The following is a 23072-nucleotide window of genomic DNA, read 5'->3' on the forward strand; positions in this document are numbered from 1 at the left end:
TTTAACGATAGATAAACGAAGCTGAAAATTCTGGTTTTAATAACATCGGCGGTGGATCAGCGATGAACAATGCCGGTTATGGTGGAAATGAATTCAACGGATTTCAGAACGGCGGTTCACAATTTGGAAATGGTTTTAGATCCGGTAGCCAAGGAATGATAATATAAGTAATATAAATAATAATGACATTTATATTGTATATAAATAACTTAAAGAGAATAAATTATTTATGAAAGACAACTTAATATTTTTAATATCATAAGTCTTAGAGAACTTTAAGTACTAACAAAAACAATTTGATGGAGTTAGGTATAGTCAGTCAAATGTGATAGAAGAAGAGGTTTTCATTTGTTCGCAATATTAAATAATTGACAGTTAATTATTTTAACTTTTTTTTAAACTCATAATTCCAGATAATTCCCTGACTATGTAGTCGTCGGAGGTATTAAATAGCTTACGTATTGTATTGCTAACCTGGATGATTAAATACTACTATCTATTTCTATTAACAACTTTTTGTATGGCTTTTACAGCAAATCCCAGAAAGATGCCTTAATAATTTTAACTTAGGTAACTTATAATATACCACCACTCCAATGGCAGAATAACGTTCTTTAGAAATATTGTTATCTTCACTTCTATGTCCCTATACCTTTATCTTAATATTAAAGGAGAACTGGCTGTATGGAATACATTGCCAGAAAACCCTATCACAACCGATCATTTAAGTTCAGGAAGAAAGTGGCAACATAATGCAAGAATAATATTTAAATAAACGTGTTGTTGAATGACCTAAACTAGAATTAACTAATGTTATTTATAGAGCTAATGGTCAGTAAATGGTCGTCGATTATTTGTAGAGATTCAGAGTAGTTCACAAGTATTATTAAGTAGTATTAAGTAGCAGTAGTATTAAGTATCTTTAGTAAGCTTAAGAAGGTACAAAACAAGGTATCTACATTAAACAGTGTAGTTTATTATTCTATTTAGTTCTTAATCCTACCTTTTCACTGATGCCTATGGTGCGGAACCTAATTATATTGTAATAATTAGGAGACAATCTAGTTTTCTTTAGTTACGTAAACTCGTGAGAGGTTGTAATAGCCACATGTCCAGTAGAATTAACTAATGTTATTTATAGAGCTAATGGTCAGTAAATGGTCGTCGATTATTTGTAGAGATTCAGAGTAGTTCACAAGGAATTCTATTAAGTATCTTTACTAAGGCACAAGCTTAAGAAGGTACAAAACAAGGTATCTACATTAAACAGTGTAGTTTATTATTCTATTTAGTTCTTAATCCTACCTTTTCACTGATGCCTATGGTGCGGAACCTAATTATATTGTAATAATTTGGAGACAATCTAGTTTTCTTTAGTTACGTAAACTCGTGAGAGGTTGGCATAGCCACTTTTCCAATAATAATTCTAATATTTGTAGGCCATCTTACGTCTCGACCCAAAGATTTAGCGAAAATCACGTGATTTTACAATTATAATGAAAACATTATTCAGTTGCAAACTGAAGCTGCTTAATATTTCGGGTAACTTTACTGGCAGTTACTTTTATATCGATTTGTTGTTTCAGGTCAGCTCTAAAGATTCCAAATATTGGACAGCCTACGTAAATAATATTATTATTTTCTTTATAGGTCGAATAAAAATACTTCCCGATTACAAATACATGCATCAAGCCCACTAGTCATGTCTATCAAAATTTATAATAAACTACCTGAGACACTAAGAAATGAAAAAAGATACATATATTTACAAACAAACTAAAAAAACTTCTTATACGTAAATGTTATTATAGCGTTAATGAGTACCTAGAAGATAAAAATATAGCTTAATTTCATGGTTATTAATCCCTAAATATTCAAAATTAAATAAATTAAAAAAAATGTTATTCTATGTAATTGGTACTAGCCTGGAGTGTGAAGTTTTATGTGCTATTTTGTTGCTATTAGTTATGTTATTCTTTTGCCTTCTTTTGCTGTGCCCTAACAGGGTCCATAATATTGTACCTAGCTTTAAGCCTCATAAACATCTTTTGTAACCTTATGGAATGCAAATAAATACATGAATACAAAGCATGTCGAATCTGATTTCTGGTTAAATCTACGCTGTTTATCTGAAAACGTCTCGAGTCTCCCCGTCCCATCGATCGGCAGCATCTATGGGCTAGGTTTTTATTGTAATTGTGGTTTGTATTTTTTTGCCATCCATTGAATGTTGTACTACGTAAAGACGGAAATGGTATCAGTCTGCTGTGGTTTCAAATCAAGGTAGCTGGAGTGGTTTTCTGAATTGAGACCCACAAACTCAGAGAGTTGGAAACGAAGGCAAAGGCACCTCAGAGTGTATGCATAAAAGAAAGGTTCCTAGATTATATTTATATCTTTATAACTGTTTTTAAGTATATTTAAAACTTTTATAAAACTAAGATGTGCCATATCCATAGCTGCTTAGTGTAGATGTTGTTAATACTGGATTTACCTATATTACAAATTAATTCGCCATATTACCTAAATCTGAATATAGAAATGTATTTAAATCCCCCATATACATATTTTCATGATACATTTCTTTATGTTTTCCGCGAATATTATAATAATAAATCACAAAACATATTCATTGGTAATTTAATACAAGTCTTCGGAGTGGGTAATAGTGTTAATTCTAGAATTACATCTATAACCTATCCAAGATATTTAACTTCTTACGAAGTTCCAGAGCTTTGTCTGACAAGGTATCTTATGTCAATCGCTATGTTCAGAGCAGCTGAAAATATCCTCTCAGACCAGCCGAGTAACTAACTATAACTATGACTCTCTCTCTCTCTTCGTGACGGGCTTTTAGCTGCTTTCAGATACTTTTCTAATTTCTCTACAAAAGTCTTTTTAATATATTTTCTAGGTAAATGGAAAATTTTGTTTCTCCAAGTCATCTAAATTAATCTTTGCTGTAATTTATTTTCTTTCTTAACTTAACTTAACTACACCTACAGTTGCGTTGGTATTTCTTTATAAGTTTTGTGAGATTTATATAAAAAATGAAATACATATGTACCGTTTTATAAATAATTTATTCCCAACAATGTATATACAAAAATAAAATCTGAGGTTCGTTATTCCTTGTAAACAGTAATAATTAACTTCTTATATTATCATTCCTTGGCTCCCAGATCCAAAACCATTTCCAAAATGTGAACCGCCGTTCCGATAGCCGTTAAATCCATTTCCACCATAACCGCCATTGTTCATCGCTGATCCACCGCCGATGTTATTAAAACCAGAGGTTTCAGCTTGGTTTATCTTAACATAATAAAACAACTGTATAAGCATCAATCACCTCGTCACCACTCAATTAACAAAAAATTAATAATAAAAAATAATTATTTTAAGAGCGATTTGAAATCCAAAGTCAATGAAATTCTAACTTAGTGATATTTTTTTCTACCAATGTTTAAATTTATGAGCCGTTTCACCTGTTATTACCATGATAATAAAACTATTTATAATATACCTACGGATGTAACTTTATTGTGGTGAGCACCAACGTTGTGATAGCCACCCGTTCCAGCATTGTGGTAACCCTGGCTTCCGATACCACTTGCGCCACTCCCATAACCCGCACCGCCATAACCGCCACCGCTGGCGTAACCTCCCCCCGTCCCTCCCATGCCCAGACCACCTAGACCTATTCCCCCCATGCCTAGACCTCCTAGCCTACCTAGGCCAAGGCCAGACCCTAAGCCTAGTCTTCCCAGACCAAGACCTACGCCAAATGGTTGAGCATTTAGTGCTACAGCACAAGATAGAACGATGATTACCTGAAAGATAATAAGATTTTTAAGTCTTGATTTCAGATTTCGGCATATTTCTCATGATCTTAGACCAGTTGACTGATACACGTCTTCGACTTTTGAGCTTCACTTCACCGTACAATCAGGTATTACTTATGCTGAATCAGTGATATTAACCATTGGACTAACTCAACAATCTTAGATTAATAATTTTAAATTAAATATACTCACAATACACTTCATGTTAACTGTTAAATAAATCTGCGTTTATGATAAAAACCTTCCTTACACATGTTTATATTAAACTTCACTAATTTGGAAACGCATTATCTTGTATCGTCATTGATGACGTCCTTTTTTCCATAATTACGTCATTATGAAATTAAAGTTTAATTTTAAGCGTAATTGAAGCCGTGGACTTTCCTAATCACTTTTAATGGATATTTTAAGTAATTTAGGAGTGAAACATTTAATTAGAATATTAGGAATATTCCAATAAATTTTCCGATTTCGGAAAGTTCTGTTCCTTCTCAGAAAACTATAGATAAACAATTTCGAGATTCTAATTGTCGAATGTTTTCGTATCGATAAATATTTTAGTATGAAGATACTATTAGATCGGTACCAAGACATAATTCGCTAGTCAATCGTTGTAGGTACTTCCGAATCCGTAGTAATCCGATCATAAAGGCAAGTTTTACAATTTTAGATGAAAGAAATGAAAGACAAGAAAAAGCAATCATTATACATTGGTTTTTGGAACCGTCGTCTAAAAATAGCTTAAACGATCTTTTATGATTTTAAACATTCCCTAAGATATTCTTTAATATCATTAGAACTAACTTATATTTTAATATCCTTAATATCAACGTAGTTTGTATATCTTTTTTCTAAATCTGAAGTCCTCGTAAAATAATCTTGTACCTGATCCTTTAAAAAAAGAGTGACTTGAGTCTCTTCCTGAGATGTTTCTGTAATCGCTGGAAACAGGTAAAAATATCTAGCGGCTATGTCCAATGAATATATACGATGGTCATCAATTCGAAGCCAGCTTTTGAATGGCGGCCATCGCAAATCTGAATTTGTACGTGGAAGCGCCATCTTCGCGAAACTAAACCACTTTTACAAGCTTGCCATGCCATTTACCATTTTAACCTCCCAGCCTTGAAGGTTTTTGCGCGTCAGATAGCATCTTCCATCTTCAATGCATCTTTTTATTTCATTCCTAAATTAAGTTTTTAAAAGTCTTTGGTTACACGGCTTCGATTAGGTGTTAATATACATTTTAAATACAACGATAATTTGCAAATGACGACGTCATTATATGGGTTTTCGTATGCTTTTACGTCACCAATGACATTTCAACTATTAATAGTTCCATTCGAACGTTATTAGATAATGCGTTTCCAAATTAGAGTAATTGTATATAAATATACGTTTTGGCAATTGTTTATCATTAAAGTTGGAGTATTCAACAGTTAACAACATGAAGTGTATGGTGAGTATTTAACTGTATTTGCTGAGATGGTCCAATGGTTAATTTCTCTTATTCTTGAGGTCATGTCTGGAAATCCTAGGCACCAATCGATTCTTTTCAATTACCACTTGCTTGTACGGTTAATCTCAATATTATAAAGAAACATGGTACGGTAGACATGCCTTTATCTTTCTTTACTATCTAACCCAAACAAATGTAGATACGTTTATATAAATATGCGTTTGATAATTGTTAATAATTAAAATTATAGCATTCAACAGTTAACACCATAAAGTGTATTGTTTGTGTATTTAATTCAAAATTATAAATCTTAATTTGTTGATTTAGACGAATTGTTAATTTCTCTAAGTTTCGAGATTCAATAAACACTGTAAGCAAACCGTCATGTGTGTGACTCAAGAGTCGAAGACTTGTGTCAACAGCCCTATAAAAGATCACCAAACAGATTATTTTCTTTCAGGTAATCATTGTTCTATCTTGTGCTGTAGCACTAAATGCTCAACCATTTGGCGTAGGTCTTGGTCTGGGAAGACTAGGCTTAGGGTCTGGCCTTGGCCTAGGTAGGCTAGGTGGTCTAGGCATGGGGGGAATAGGTCTAGGTGGTCTCGGCATGGGAGGGATGGGAGGAGGTTACGCCAGAGGTGGCGGTTATGGCGGTGCGGGTTATGGCAGTGGCGCAAGTGGTATCGGAAGCCAAGGTTACCAGAATGCTGGAGCGGGTGGCTTTCACAACGTGGGTGCTCACCACAATAAAGTTACATCTGTAAGTAGAATGAATAAATACTTTATCTAGCAAAGAACAGCTAAAAAGGCTCATAAATCTTAAAATTGGTAGAAGTATATGCTAATACAGTATTTTAACGATAGATAAACGAAGCTGAAAATTCTGGTTTTAATAACATCGGCGGTGGATCAGCGATGAACAATGGCGGTTATGGTGGAAATGGATTCAACGGATTTCAGAACGGCGGTTCACAATTTGGAAATGGTTTTAGATCCGGTAGCCAAGGAATGATAATATAAGTAATATAAATAATAATGACATTTATATTGTATATAAATAACTTAAAGAGAATAAATTATTTATGAAAGACAACTTAATATTTTTAATATCATAAGTCTAAGAGAACTTTAAGTACTAACAAAAACAATTTGATGGAGTTAGGTATAGTCAGTCAAATGTGATAGAAGAAGAGGTTTTCATTTGTTCGCAATATTAAATAATTGACAGTTAATTATTTTAACTTTTTTTTAAACTCATAATTCCAGATAATTCCCTGACTATGTAGTCGTCGGAGGTATTAAGTAGCTTACGTATTGTATTGCTAACCCGAATGATTAAACACTACTATCTATTTCTATAAAAAACTTTTTGTATGGCTTTTACAGCAAATCCCAGAAAGATGCCTTAATAATTTTAACTTATAATACACCACAACTCCAATGGCAGAATAACGTTCTTTAGAAATATTGTTATCTTCACTTCTATATCCCTATACCTTTATCTTAATATTAAAGGAGAACTGGCTGTATGGAATACATTGCCAGAAAACCCTATCACAACCGATCATTTAAGTTCAGGAAGAAAGTGGCAACATAATGCAAGAATAATATTTAAATAAACGTTTTGTTGAATGACCTAAACTAGAATTAACTAATATTATTTATCGAGCTAATGGTCAGTAAATGGTCGTCGATTATTTGTAGAGATTCAGAGTAGTTCACAAGGAATTCTATTAAGTATCTTTAGTAAGCTTAAGAAGGTACAAAACAAGGTATCTACATTAAACAGTGTAGTTTATTATTCTATTAAGTTCTTAATCTACCTTTTCACTGATGCCTATGGTGCGGAACCTAATTATATTGTAATAATTTGGAGACAATCTAGTTTTCTTTAGTTACGTAAACTCGTGAGAGGTTGGCATAGCCACTTTTCTTCTTGTTGGCATAGCCATCTTACGTCTCGACCCAAAGATTTTGCAAAACTGAAGCTGCTTAATATTTCGGGTAACTTTACTGGCAGTTACTTTTATATCGATTTGTTGTTTCAGGTCAGATCTAAAGATTCCAAATATTGGACATCCTACGTAAATAACATTATTATTTACTTTATAGGTCGAATAAAAATACTTCCCGATTACAAATACATGCATCTAGCCCACTAGTCATGTCTATCAAAATTTATAATAAACTACCTGAGACACAGAACAAAACCCCATAAATACGTAAATGTTATTATAGCGTTAATGAGTACCTAGAAGATAAAAATATAGCTTAATTTCATGATTATTAATCCCTAAATATACAAAATTAAATAAATAAAAAAAAATGTTATTCTATGTAATTGGTACTAGCCTGGAGTGTGAAATTTTATGTGCCATCTTGTTGCTATTAGTTATGTTATATAGGTTTTGTAATGCCTTCTTTTGCTGTGCCCGAACAGGGTCCATAATATTGTACCTAGCTTTAAGACTCATAAACATCTTTTGTAACCTTATGGAATGCAAATAAATACATGAATACAAAGCATGTCGAATCTGATTTCTGGTTAAATCTACGCTGTTTATCTGAAAACGTCTCGAGTCTCCCCGTCCCATCGATCGGCAGCATCTATGGGCTAGGTTTTTATTGTAATTGTGGTTTGTATTTTTTTGCCATCCATTGAATGTTGTAGTACGTAAAGACGGAAATGGTATCAGTCTGCTGTGGTTTCAAATCAAGGTAGCTGGAGTGGTTTTCTGAATTGAGACCCACAAACTCAGAGAGTTGGAAACGAAGGCAAAGGCACCTCAGAGTGTATGCAGGTTCCTAGATTATATTTATATCTTTATAACTGTTTTTAAGTATATTTAAAACTTTTATAAAACTAAGATGTGCCATATCCATAGCTGCTTAGTGTAGATGTCGTTAATACTGGATTTACCTATATTACAAATTAATTCGCCATATTACCTAAATCTGAATATAGAAATGTATTTAAATCCCCCATATACATATTTTCATGATACATTTCTTTATGTTTTCCGCGAATATTATAATAATAAATCACAAAACATATTCATTGGTAATTTAATACAAGTCTTCGGAGTGGGTAATAGTGTTAATTCTAGAATTACATCTATAACCTATCCTAGATATTTAACTTCTTACGAAGTTCCAGAGCTTTGTCTGACAAGGTATCTTATGTCAATCGCTATGTTCAGAGCAGCTGAAAATATCCTCTCAGACCAGCCGAGTAACTAACTATAACTATGACTCTCTCTCTCTCTTCGTGACGGGCTTTTAGCTGCTTTCAGATACTTTTCTAATTTCTCTACAAAAGTCTTTTTAATATATTTTCTAGGTAAATGGAAAATTTTGTTTCTCCAAGTCATCTAAATTAATCTTTGCTGTAATTTATTTTCTTTCTTAACTTAACTTAACTACACCTACAGTTGCGTTGGTATTTCTTTATAAGTTTTGTGAGATTTATATAAAAAATGAAATACATATGTACCGTTTTATAAATAATTTATTCCCAACAATGTATATACAAAAATAAAATCTGAGGTTCGTTATTCCTTGTAAACAGTAATAATTAACTTCTTATATTATCATTCCTTGGCTCCCAGATCCAAAACCATTTCCAAAATGTGAACCGCCGTTCCGATAGCCGTTAAATCCATTTCCACCATAACCGCCATTGTTCATCGCTGATCCACCGCCGATGTTATTAAAACCAGAGGTTTCAGCTTGGTTTATCTTAACATAATAAAACAACTGTATAAGCATCAATCACCTCGTCACCACTCAATTAACAAAAAATTAATAATAAAAAATAATTATTTTAAGAGCGATTTGAAATCCAAAGTCAATGAAATTCTAACTTAGTGATATTTTTTTCTACCAATGTTTAAATTTATGAGCCGTTTCACCTGTTATTACCATGATAATAAAACTATTTATAATATACCTACGGATGTAACTTTATTGTGGTGAGCACCAACGTTGTGATAGCCACCCGTTCCAGCATTGTGGTAACCCTGGCTTCCGATACCACTTGCGCCACTCCCATAACCCGCACCGCCATAACCGCCACCGCTGGCGTAACCTCCCCCCGTCCCTCCCATGCCCAGACCACCTAGACCTATTCCCCCCATGCCTAGACCTCCTAGCCTACCTAGGCCAAGGCCAGACCCTAAGCCTAGTCTTCCCATACCAAGACCTACGCCAAATGGTTGAGCATTTAGTGCTACAGCACAAGATAGAATGACGATTACCTGAAAGGAAACCTGTTTTCAGCTTTTGGCATCGTTCTCATCGATACACGCCTTCGATTTTTGAGTTTTACTTTACCGCACAAGCAGACACTATTAAACACATAGAATGGGGCTATGATTTCACCCTCAAGAATTAAGGATTAATGGGCTACATTACATAGCAAATATGGGTTTATATGCAACAAATTTAAATTAATAACTTAAAATTAAATATACTTACAATACACTTCATGGTGTTAACTGTTGAATAAATCTGCGTTAATGAAAAAAAAAAATAACTTTCCACGCATATTTATATTGAACTTCACTAATTTGGAAACGCATTATTTAATAAGGTTTGAATAGAGATATTTTTAATGACAATTGAATCGTCATTAATGACGTACAAACCTATGAAAACCCTTATTTCTATAATTACGTCATTATGAAATTAAATTATAACAATAAGCCTAATTGAAACCGTGGACTTTCCTAATCACTTTTTATGGAGATTTTAAGTAATTTAGGAGTTTTTTATTTCATCAGTTTATTCAGAATTCAGAGATATTTTCCGTTTTCGGAAAGATTGTTTTTTCTCAGATACTTCCGAATGGTCACCGAGTTGAGTTAGTGATAATACGTTATACGAACTTTGTTCAGAATTTTTTACTTTTCTCTAACTGTGATATTCCTAAATATAGCTGAACAATGTATATATTGACTCCACTGTGCATCTGTTTATTTTAAATCTAAAAGTGTTTTATTCATCGATATAGGGTAATAACAATCGTCTTCTTTTAATTAATTTACATGCCGTGTCGATTGTCCAGAGCGGTTTGCGAATGGAGTTATACTTGAACATACAGAAAAAAAGTTACACGTCAAACTAGCAAACCACATTTGTCACGTTCTGGTGGAATTTTACTAGTTGCCTATACTTTGGTTAATTTCCCCACCCACCCATACTTAAGAACACATTCCAACACTGAACCATAGAAGTTCACAGAAACAAATAACTAGTGTTTTTAAATAAAAAATAATTTATATCGAACTTCCTGACAGTATTTATTTTAAGAAAACACTTTTTAAACGGATTAAAGCTATTTATTATTATTATAAACTTATAATTATTTACATAAAAAAAACAATTAAAAAGTGTTTTCTTAATGTGTAAAAGCTATGTTAACAAAAGACATAGTATTTGTTTTTTCCTTCAAAGGGAAATGAATCGCATTATTACCTATTATTGATCAATCCTCGTCTATAACGATTGATGTCGAGCATTTATTATGAAAATTTAATTGTTAAAAGCCATCTTAATTTTTTCAGTGTGACGTGTTCAATTACGCTTGAATTTTAATTACAACTGTAATTTCCAAATGACGACGTCATTACAAATATTAGGGTTTTCGTATGTTTTTACGTCACCAATGACATTTCAACTATTAATAGTTCCATTCGAACGTTATTAGATAATGCGTTTCCAAATTAGTGTAATTTTATATAAATATGCATTTTGGAAATTGTTTATCATTAATGTTGGAGCATTCAACAGTTAACAACATGAAGTGTATGGTAAGTATTTAACTGTATTTGCTGAGATGGTCCAATGGTTAATTTCTCTTATTCTTGAGGTTAATCTCAACATCGTAGGAAAACCGGCATGTCTATTTTTTATCTCCCAATAATCAAAGGCTTGTGTTAATCATACGAGACTGATCTCCTGGTTGTTTCATTGATCAAATACAGGTTGGCACCATTCAATCTTAAAGCAAAACTAAAAAAGCCTTCTTATCTTTCAGGTTATCATCGTTCTATCTTGTGCTGTAGCACTAAATGCTCAACCATTTGGCGTAGGTCTTGGTCTGGGAAGACTAGGCTTAGGGTCTGGCTTTGGCCTAGGTAGGCTAGGTGGTCTAGGCATGGGGGGAATAGGTCTAGGTGGTCTCGGCATGGGAGGGATGGGAGGAGGTTACGCCAGAGGTGGCGGCTATGGCGGTTCGGGTTATGGCAGTGGCGCAAGTGGTATCGGAAGCCAGGGTTACCAGAATGCTGGAGCAGGTGGCTATCACAACGTTGGTGCTCACCACAATAAAGTTACATCCGTAAGTTCCTGTTGTTAGATAAATATTCCGATGTATATATTATAAATATTTTCTTTCTAATAAAGGAAATAAAATGTAGAATATGGTATAAATCAATTATTTATAATTATTGTTTATATTGTAGATTTACATTGGGTTTATTTTTTGTTATTTATAGATTATGTAATACTAAATTCATTAGTGCTTATAAAGGTCATTTTATTTTTAGATAAACCAAGCTGAAAATTCCGGGTTTAATAACATCGGCGGCGGATCAGCGATGGCCAATGGAGGTTATGGTGGGAATGGATTCAACGGCTATCAGAACGGCGGTTCTCAATTTGGAAATGGTTTTGGATCCGGTAGCCAAGGAATGATAATTTAAATTGTTATTCAGTCTTGTCTATAGGGATTACGAAATTTAGCTTTTCTATTTTGTATATAAATTACATAAATGACAAGAAAGAAAATAAATTATTTATGAAAGATAACTTATTTTTTTGTATAATTTAATTCTAAGAGGACGTAATAAGTGATAACAATACCACCTTCTGTCATGATGTGGCATAGTCAAATGGAATAGAGCATATGTTCACTAGTCAGCATGACTAACAGTTAATAATTTTAACTGTTTAAGACAGGTAACTTAAATTATAGGACTACCTCAGTGGTAGGATTAGTAATATAGTCACCGCTTCTTCGTACTATATCTTCATCTCTTTAAAAAGGTTATGTTGAAGGTGAACTAATTTTTAGATAGAAAATAAGATCATTTAAAATTACTAGAAAATGATTGCTTGAAAGTTTAAGATTATATTCAGTTCAGGATGAAAGTGGCAACATGATGCAAAAAATTAGAACACAAGATCTGATCTGAAGTGCGAACGTGAATTCAAAATTAATTGTTCACTTAGTTCTAATCAAATAATCAATAATCTAATAATAGTACAAACTTTTTAAAACGCTGCTCGAATCATCAATCATCTTCGGCTCTGGTTCAGAGTAGTTCAGTGTCTTGGCTTAAAGAAGGTACTATCAAACATTTTTTTTTCTCATCTCTCGGCCGCTGGTTGTGCGGGACCTAACTATATTTGGATGATTTGGATCCTTTCTAGTTCTCTTGGTACCTCGCGAGAGGCTGGCACCCACTTTTCCGATAATAGTTCAAATACGTATGGGCGAGTGGGGGCCTGTCGTCTCTCTAATGTTTAATTTATTAAAAGTGCAGCGCATTTTTTTATGAAACGTGTCACATTTTTCATATTTATTTAATATTATAAAAAATAAAACGAAGACATTGCATTGGTACTAAAGATTTCCACGTTTGTCTTGTTCTAACTCAATAGATTCGAATAGTGTTTTGAAGTTGCCGGCGCCGAATCCCTGAAACAAAATGAACGTTAATATTAAAACTTTCAAATAGACTGAATGTATGTCTATAATCATACCTTATGGTTTCTTCTCTGTATAACTTCTAAGAACAATGTGGGTCTATCTTGGGTATTTTTAGTGAAGATTTGAAGCAGATAGCCATCATCATCGTAGTCTATGAGTATGTTGAGACGTTCTAGTGCGTCGATACTTTCCGCCACCTTCACTTTACTGCTCTTCAAACTTTCTCTGATAATTTTGTAGTACACTGAAGGAATGGACAAGAACTCTACACCGCGTGCACGGAGATTTTCTATCTGTAAAATATATTTGTTTAATAGTTTCCGGTCAGTCTAAAGTCGTTTCAAGACCTACTGAATCAACACGCGCAAACTACAATTGAATGAGTACTGGATATTATAGCCTACTATTTTAGGAAACGGACGACTAAATCTGGCCAAATATGGACCGCCTAGAGTGAAAACCAACTTTTCAAGTAGACATGTCATACATACATATCCAATATTCAGGTTTAGAAAGTCCCCAAATCAAATTATAAAAATTCTATATGGATTAACTGTTATTTTATCGGATTGGAAGTCTGGTCATCTTTTTTTATAATAATCCATCTGAAAAAGGATATAATTCTTATCCTTACTGCAGTAATTATATCCTCGGTGTTTAAAGCAATATGTTGAACACCAGCGCCTCCGTGGTACTCTACATACTCCTGGATCTGACTCTTTTTCTTCCCGACAGCTGGTTCGTTGATTGGCATCTTCACTGTCTCCTCCCAGTTGGCCATAGCAATAGATCGGAGAGCTGAGTATTCTGTACTAATAAGCTTGTCCTCTACTGACCAAAATCTAAAAACAAATAAAGGCCATAGTATTCTTAACCCAACCTCTCAATTCTGAGGTCGTACGTTGCTATCATGGCTGAGCACCAATCGACTTATATATCTTCTTGCGCAAATAAATTTTGCTCCTACAGAGAAGGACTGAATTCCTCATGCTGTGGCATAAGGAAATCGGCATGCCTTAGATCGATGAGTCGACGGCTTGTGTCAGGCACAGACAAATGATAACCTATTTGCCTATTAGCAAAAAAAATTCACGAAATAGATGAATAAATCAGAGGCTAAGCCTTTAGGTACCTCTTGGTACAAACTGGGCTTGGGACTGACTTCTTAGATAACATTGATAATTTTGTAAGGTAAGATATTGGTCGTAATTGTCGAATGAACGAAACGTAGTTATTGTATCGGCGGGGATTACACCTAAAACCTCTATATGCAACCAAAGCATGCGTGTGTTGTTATTTACATTGCTTCGTGTTTGTATGGACCCCTTTTGGGAAAACGCCTTTACTTTACTTACTTACTACTTTTCAGCAATCGTGGTTTTTCAATTCAATTCTCTTGTGTAAGGTATAGGTACGCAAAGCGAAGACAATATTATATTTTATTATAATGACACCAGAATAAATTCATAGAACAAAACAGACCTGTGGAATTGAAGACACCGTTCGTACCATGATGCTGCTGACTCCATCTCATTATCAGGCTGGTTACCGACAATATGATCAATGAAATTTATTCCAATTTTTGGCCTGTAATATAATGATATTTGTAATTTTTCGTGAAAGACTTTTATAACTTTTGTCGAGGGTAATGCATACTTAGTATTATAATAGTTGTCATAAGGCTTAGTATATTTGCCAATTTAAATTATATTAATTAATTAGAGCAGTGTTGGCCAAATGACTTCAGCTTACGACTCTCATTCGTAGGTTCAACCTATGGACTTGTTTTCTATGTGTGGATTGTCACTTTTCCCTTTCATGTGTCAATTGTTTCCTTATTCCTACGATGACTTTTGTCAACCTATTTTCTTTATATTTAGATGAGTTAAAGATATATAATCTTAATATATCTTCAAAGGTATCAACAGCCACCGAACCAATGTATATTTCGTTTGTTTAAACCGTATTTATACACTATTTATCTAAATAGTAATTTTTATTTTAAACATGTAGTGATATAAATTAAAATAAATGCCGTACTTACAAAAATTGTTGTATCGGGTCATTGTTAAGCATTTGATATCCAGGCAGGAATGGGCCTTTATATTTCGATCTATCTATTAGAGTGTGCGTATTGTCTCCATACTAGAAATCAAACAATTCAGTAGGTATATCGTAAGTTTAATCTTATTATTAAATTAGATAGATTAACATAGTATATTTTTCGTTTGAATCGGTTTACTCTAGAGGTTTTTGGTTCTATTATTGGCCAATTAAATGGTCCGTCAAACTACTTGTCCGATAAAACACAAGATCAAGATAGATGGCGCGAATTTTATTATTAAGCCAGGACAGAAAACGAATATTTATTATCGCCAACGCGAACTCAGCCCCCATTACAAATAATTATATACAAGTATTGGTCCTCACCGTCTTCAATTTAGCCATTCTGACAACACCATGATCGTCACTTTCCTCCCACAAGTCCCTGACTACAACCGCGCCCTGTTTCCGCGCGTACTCCACTATGTAGTCTAAATTCTCCACCTCAAACGCCACATCCTTTACAAAGTCCCCGTGATAAGCCACCTCGTTAACGAGTTTCGATTCTTCTGGCTCATATTGGGCTTGGAAAACGAACACAATCTGTAAATTATTGCATTATTTTAACTATACAATATTCATATCTTTTTAGCAACCAGTTTTGTGGTCAGGTTCTCTTTTGACAAAGGCCTGTCTTATTTTAGCTCTTCGACAATCTGCCCATCTTTTTACTCGACGTCCCTGGCCGTCTCAACATATGGTATCTTCTTATCATATGACTTCTTTTCAAACGGTGCAATTTGACTTATTTTTTTATGAATTACGTACGAGTTAAATTTATCTACATTTACATAAGGAATTTCAAAAATAAGAATATAATTTTCCATCATAAATGCCATTAATATTACCGTAACTTTCAAATCATCTTTAAGTACTCACTAAATTACAATGTGCGATCGTGCAATTCAGCTATAAAAGTTAATGCCCGATTTGTTAACGACTGATTTAAGGATATATGCGTGCCTATATTTTAGGTTTACTCAACTATATGTTATAATGTCAATACAATTGTATGCTGTGAAAGACTTGAAATCAAAACAAATATTTATTTACGCATGAAAATCCTTAAACCCAATTAAAATTATCCATGTCACTAACCTTGTTCATCCTGACAGCGTGTGCCGTGATTTTCCTGGAGCCAGTCTCAAGGCCCTGATATCCCAGGGGTTCAAAGCCAAATCGGGTGACGTAGTAGCTCGCAGCCTAAAAATTGTCGAAGTTAAAAGCCGTAGCGAAGTTAAGAGACCTAAGCAGTTTTACTCATAATTTCTAAGAAATATAGGAAGACTGGCTTGTGGCTTCAACGTGCGAGCCTCATTCCTGAGCCGTAGGTTCGTACCCCGGCTACGTACGGACTTTCTATCTATGTACACATTTGTACGATGAAGGAAACCATCGTGAATCAAATTGTTAACGGCGTGTGTCAAGCGAGTAAGAAGGATCACCTACTGGCTTATTAGATATAAATGATCACAGATAGATGAAGAATTCTCAGGCCCAGATATTAATCGATTACAACTTTTTTGAAAAGTGATATAACTGATCACTATCGTCTACTGTAGCTATCGACAATTTTATCAACTTTACGCGATTTTATACAATATACATGTACTCCAAGCCAAAGCAAAATGTCTTATAATATTTTTTTACATTTTAGTTTTCCATTCGGACATCCACAATACTTAAGCAGTTCCGTAGTTACTTTTGAAATATACAAATACATAATAAAATATAGAAACAAATGTTTAAACATTTCGTTGGTGGTTTAATACTATTCAATAAGTACGTGCTTTATTATAAAGATTTGATTCAAATAGATAATGTTATACAGATTTAAAGAAACCAATTCATAAGGTACTGTTAACTAAGCACTACCACTATAAGTTGCGTTACAAGAGAGTAATAATATATATATATTTTTTACTTGGAGAAACTGATCGAAGTTGATAACACAGAAGGCAAAATCACGTGGCGGTTTATCAAACAGGACAGACGATTGAAAGACTCGTCGTTTTCAAAACTATACACTGTTATAAGAAGAGCTGGAAAAAAGCTGGTGAAACGGATTGTCCGCTACTGATGTTGAAGGGTCAGTCATGGACACCCATTTCAGTGTCTCCATTGGCGACCTTGGAGGATAATGCTCTTATTAATTAATAAGAACTACATGTTACTTACTTGCTTGGCATTTGATACCCAGTATGTGATGTGATGAAATGCAACGAAACGACCGTTTTCAGGCTTTTTACCTTTGTATGGCAACTGAAAATATTAATATTATTAAAATAAAAAAAATGGAAATTAAATTCCTGTTATTTTGTTGGTTAACATCTTTTAAGAGCATTATATTTGTTCATTGCTTTCGTCATTCATACGTATATAATAATACTGTTTAAGCAACAACAGATCTGCCCATTTTCATCATAGCGTATATACAATTTGACAAAAATACATCCCATATTAACTCTTTATCAGACAGATGCCGTAAATTGTGTGAAAACTAAAGTAAACAAACACATATAACTTTTAGGAAATGTGCATTTTTAAAAGTAAGTTTTTCGTATTATGTTGAATTATATAAATTTTATTATCGAAATACAGTTGTCTGTCTTGATAGAGAAGCAAGCCTTTCTTAATATTTAACATACGATTTTTTTTAATTTATAACTAGTTAATTATAAACATTTATTTATTTAATTATAAACCATAAAACTCACCATATCGAATACAATCTATATTATTTATTCACTATTCCTTATAGATCGTAAGTCGAGGTTGAACTAATGTCAAAATATTTTGGAAAAGATTTTATATTAAATGCAGAAATCAGGTATTTATGCATATAAATTACGTTAATTTTATTAACAAAACACGATATAAAGATCACACTACAAATTGTATTTTTCTTTTCCATATGATAACGACTGGCACATTTATAGTTTTTTAATTTATTTATAAGAGCTTGCCATCGCTCGGCAGTCTGATTGATACATTGGTACATGAAAAATAAAATACAAATTTTAATGTGACAAGCACTTATAACCAAACATAACAGACACGAAGAGATAATAAAAATAAATTAAACAAATTATATTTGAGTAAACACCTAACTTTAATATAATTGTTAACAGAAAGAAATCTATTGCACAACATAATTTTCTCTATTAGACAGAAAAGTAATAATAATGTGCCTAAGGGTGTTAATATTAAGACTTAGCGCTAAGTTTGACTTCCGTACGTCAAAACGGTGTCGAGTTTTAGCTTACGGAAGTCAAAATACGTACATAATCTTTCAATGAAGAAATAGTTCGATAATTCGACACATTTTGGATAGTTTTATTGACTAAAAGTTTACAAAATATTATTCATTTCGTAAACTTACAGCTAAAAAATAATAAAAAAAATAAATGACGCCACAACCTTTTTAGGTCTGGGTCTCAGATTTCTGTATTTGTTTCATGATCATTTGTTAATCTAATAGTTGTCATCAGCCTTCTGTGCCTAAGGCAAGCCGGTTTCCTCATGATGTGATTAACGCAGATTTACTCAACAGTTAACAACATGAAGTGTATCGTAACTAAATTCAATTCGAAATTATAAATCCAATTTCAAATAATATAATGGGCTTAATTAATAAATTAAACCGGCTTGTACGGTGTAGATCAACATTGTAAACAAACCGTCATGCTTAAAACTTCAGAATTGAAGAAGGGACAACAGTACCTACGACAGTCAATGGTCTATTCTAGTCATGAGACTGATGCTGAAATATGACATCAAGATTTTAAAAAATAATTCTTTCAGGTAATCATCGTTCTGTCTTGTGCTGTAGCACTAAATGCTCATACATTTGGCGTAGGTCTTGGTCTGGGAAGACTAGGCTTAGGGTCTGGCCTTGGCATAGGTAGGCTAGGTGGTCTAGGCATGGAGGGAATAGGTCTAGGTGGTCTCGGCATGGGAGGGATGGGAGGAGGTTACGCCAGAGGTGGCGGTTATGGCGGTGCGGGTTATGGCAGTGGCGCAAGTGGTATCGGAAGCCACGGTTACCAGAACGCTGGAGCAGGTGGCTATCACAACGTTGGTGCTCACCACAGTAAAGTTACATCCTTAAGTAGAATTAATAGTTACTTTACGTTATCTAGCAAAAAACAGCTGAAAAGGCTCATTAATCTTAAAATTGGTAGAAATTAATGCTTATACAGAATTTTTTTATCTTAGATAAACGAAGCTGAAAATTCTGGTTTTAATAACATCGGCGGTGGATCAGCGACGAACAATGCCGGTTATGGTGGAAATGGATTTAACGGATTTCAGAACGGTGGTTCACAATATGGAAATGGTTTTGGATCCGGAATGATGACAATATAAAAAAAATATATAGTATTTTACACGAGGGAAGGACATTAGACTTTTCTATTATTGTTTATTAGTTACATAAAAATGAATTATTTATCAAAAAGTATATTTTTGTTCCTTTAGTCATGTAAATATTAGAAAACTAATTCATGTCAACGTTTGCGGAAGTTTGGTACTAAGAAATAAAAAGATAGCAGAATTACGGAGCTGTATCAACTGAGATGCGATATTTATAATTTGAAATGGGGCTGGGGCTAAGAGGACCTCGCTTAAGGTCTCGTTAAGATAAAAAATAATATATAATACCTGTTTCATTATTTAATTAATTAACAAAGGGTAGTAAAAACATAACAAAATTGACATAATTGATTTAAAAGAACAGCGCTGTCGGCCTTGTCGCTGTCGAACGAGATCTTCCCGTCAACTACTCAATATTGTGGATTTTTAGGACAGATGATAAAAAAATTAAAAATTAAATACAGTAAACTCATGACATACGTCATAGAATTTAAAGTCATTGTTGATCGGGACGTCCAACTCAGTTTTTTTAGAAAATCTATAACAAATACATAAATCAAATCAAACAATGACTTAGATGTGTCTAGTGCTGGAGAAGTATGTGAAGCACGCACGACCTCTTCGTTGAGTCGTCGACAAATCCTGGATGTAGAGTGTGTTCCTAAAAGTATTGTATTTGTTTGTAACTAGTAGGATTAAGTTATGTATCGTAAAAAACGATGGTGTGTCTTATACACACATACATGTTAATGGCTGGGATTGGGTTTAGGAGGAATAGGCGGGTTTGCCAGTGGAGGAGGATTCTGAAGCCAAGTCTTTGGTGGTGGTGTAAGTGGGATTACAAATTTTGTGTTATTTTTGGCAAACAAGCAAGAGGTTCACCTGGTGTTAAGTGATCTCACCGCCAATGGAGACTCTCAATGCCAGAGAGCACGTGAGTTTGTTGCTAGCCTTTTAAAAATAGGTATGCTTTTGCTTGAAGTCAAATTGGTTCGGAAATACTTCAGAAATCTTGTGTACATTTTGTTATATTGTCAAGACCTGTATAATATTTAAGTATCACATTTATAATCATTGAACAGAGAGAGTTTGTGTTTCATTATATTTGAAAATTGTTATTTCTATTAGTTTAACTTGAACAATTGTCAGGTCCAGCTGAAACAGGAGGTTTATGAATTGGTTGATCGAATGAAATGTATCTAACAAACCATTTATAATAAAATTTACTATTCGCGTAGCAATTATTACATAAATCAAACAATTATAAATTATGCATAACAAAAATTATGCTAATCAGACATTAACAGGTTTCTTGCATCGGCTATCTTTGGCGCGTCAATGTTTGTTGCAATTTAATGGTTTAATTGTTATAAATTTACAGTTTATATATCACTGGCCTTAGTATATATGTTAATGATTTAAATATGTTCGACGTCCTGGTGGACAGAAAAATTGTGTACAGTTTGTGTTTCCACCACACCAGCTTCCTTTATATTAAGGTCTATTATACAATAAATAAATAATGTTTATTATATTGTAACGAAGATGGGTCGACTGCAATGTTTTTAGATTTTTCCACGTCTTAGAGAACTTTTCAGTAGACTGAAATAGGATTTCTGGCCGTTTCCGGAGAGGGTCAATCACATATAAGAAAATTGTAATTTACATAATGTTACCCTAGTTTAGAGGAAGCTGAAACATTTTTTCATATATTTACATAATAAGTGGGTTTTAACAAGTGATTCAATTATATAATTAAGAATTCCTTCAGTTTCCACTTTCATATGAAACCTGCTTAAGAAAGCAGAATCAGATATATTGAATTATTAAATTTATAAGGAAAATTTGTTACCTACCAATTATCTTTTTAATGTCAGTAGGTGCGCTAACCTTTTTGGCCTGATCTATTTTAAGAAATGTAAATATGGTGTTATGAATTAAGTGTATAAAATATTGGTTTTGGGTTAAAAGAAATCTACGAGTTTTAATAGCACTTTGTTGGATAATCTCGGAGCTCACAACAACAGAATTGTTTCTGTACGTATATATTATAAAACAATTTTAGTCATTATCTTGCAATTTCAAGCCGACATCAAGCACTATGAAAAAGCACTGTCGTTGGTGCGACAACATCTTTAAGGTCTGGGCTACAGATTTTTCTATCAGTTTCATGATCCAAGCAATATAAGCTTTTATGAAAATGTGATTTTTAAAAGGAAAGTTATCGTAATGTATACGAATAATATTTACATAATAATAATACAATTGCATTACAAATACAAGCAATAATACAATTGAACAAAGCGTCCTTTAAGAAAAAAGCGTGCCAATTCATAAAAGGCTAGCAACGCATTTGCGTGCTTTCTGGCAATGTGTGCCAATGGGCGGTGGTATCATTTAACATTAGATGAGGCTACAGGACGTATGCCTACCGTCACAAAAAAATCTTGTTTATCTGTTATGTTATCTGGACCAATAAGCGCCTCTTCGTCTCGTTATTGTTACTCAAGTATTCCCCCCTATTTATAAAGATTTATCAGTCTAATCTTAAGTAAAATACTGCAATCCTTGTTTGTTAAACTGTGTTTACGCTGTGACAAAAAAGCAGTTGAATCGCATTGCATCGTTTCATATTTAGGTAAGACTCCCGTACGTTAAAAATTGATTGTATTTTAACATACACACGTCATGATTCGCGCTAAGTCTCGGTTCTGAATGTCATCTTTAGTTCTACTCCATGGCGAGAATAGGCGTTGGCATCTTAATATTTAGTTGTTGGTTATATACAAATAAAATTAACTGCATTGAAATTAATATATGTTTATTTTATAACGAGTATAATAATAATTATATATAATATTTTGTTTTATTCTTAATTATTTGATACAATATATTCGTCAATATCATCGGGATCAATCCTATATCATCATCCCTTGCCCCATGTATCCGGATCCAAAACCATTTCCGAATCCCGATCCGCCATTTTGATATCCGTTGAAACCATTTCCGGTGAAGCCACCGTTGGCCCCAGCTGATCCACCGCCAATATTATGATACCCTGAGTTATCCACTTGATTTATCTAAAAATTATAAATAATGTTTATATTCAATAATGCTTACCTATTTCGGTTAGGTTTTTGCAATCTCAGGGGAAAGCAAGGTATCAAAAATGGTTTATCAAATAAAATGAAAATTGCAGGTCTTCTGTATTCCTAATTTCTTAAAAATTGTTTTTATATTCTAAAACTGTAACCAGAAAAGAAAAGAAAAACTTACAGAAGACACTCTGTTGTTATGAGCAATATTATGATAATTGCCAACACCAGAATTCTGATAGCCCAGATTGCCAATCCCACTGGCACCACTACCAAAGCCTTGGCCTCCATATCCTCCGCCATTTGAAAAACCTCCCATTTCCCCTAGACCCATGCCTAGTCTTCCCAAACCTAGACCCAACCCCAAAATCTGAGCATTCAGTGCCACAGCGCACAGTAGATTGATAAGGATCTAAAAAAGTGTGATATTATTTTAGACGACCCGCTCTTACAAAACTCCACTTCCATCTTTTCCATTTCCA

At 33.6% G+C, this 23072-nt stretch overlaps 1 protein-coding gene across 1 annotated transcript; it reads right to left on the bottom strand.

Annotated features, from left to right (window-relative positions):
• Positions 1-12893: 12893 nt before the first annotated feature.
• On the bottom strand, positions 12894-18807 carry LOC123709565 (4-hydroxyphenylpyruvate dioxygenase-like). Its single transcript, XM_045660972.1, has 9 exons — positions 18802-18807; positions 17300-17383; positions 16220-16324; positions 15449-15664; positions 15063-15163; positions 14501-14605; positions 13653-13860; positions 13072-13311; positions 12894-13006 (listed from the first exon to the last, which is right to left on the bottom strand). Exons 1-9 carry the CDS (start codon positions 18805-18807, stop codon positions 12932-12934), a joined length of 1140 nt encoding a protein of 379 aa, XP_045516928.1. The 3' UTR covers positions 12894-12931.
• Between the last annotated feature and the right edge of the window lie 4265 nt (positions 18808-23072).

This window comes from Pieris brassicae, chromosome 5 (genome assembly GCF_905147105.1).
Source record: "Pieris brassicae chromosome 5, ilPieBrab1.1, whole genome shotgun sequence".
Taxonomy (NCBI): Eukaryota; Metazoa; Arthropoda; class Insecta; order Lepidoptera; family Pieridae; genus Pieris; species Pieris brassicae.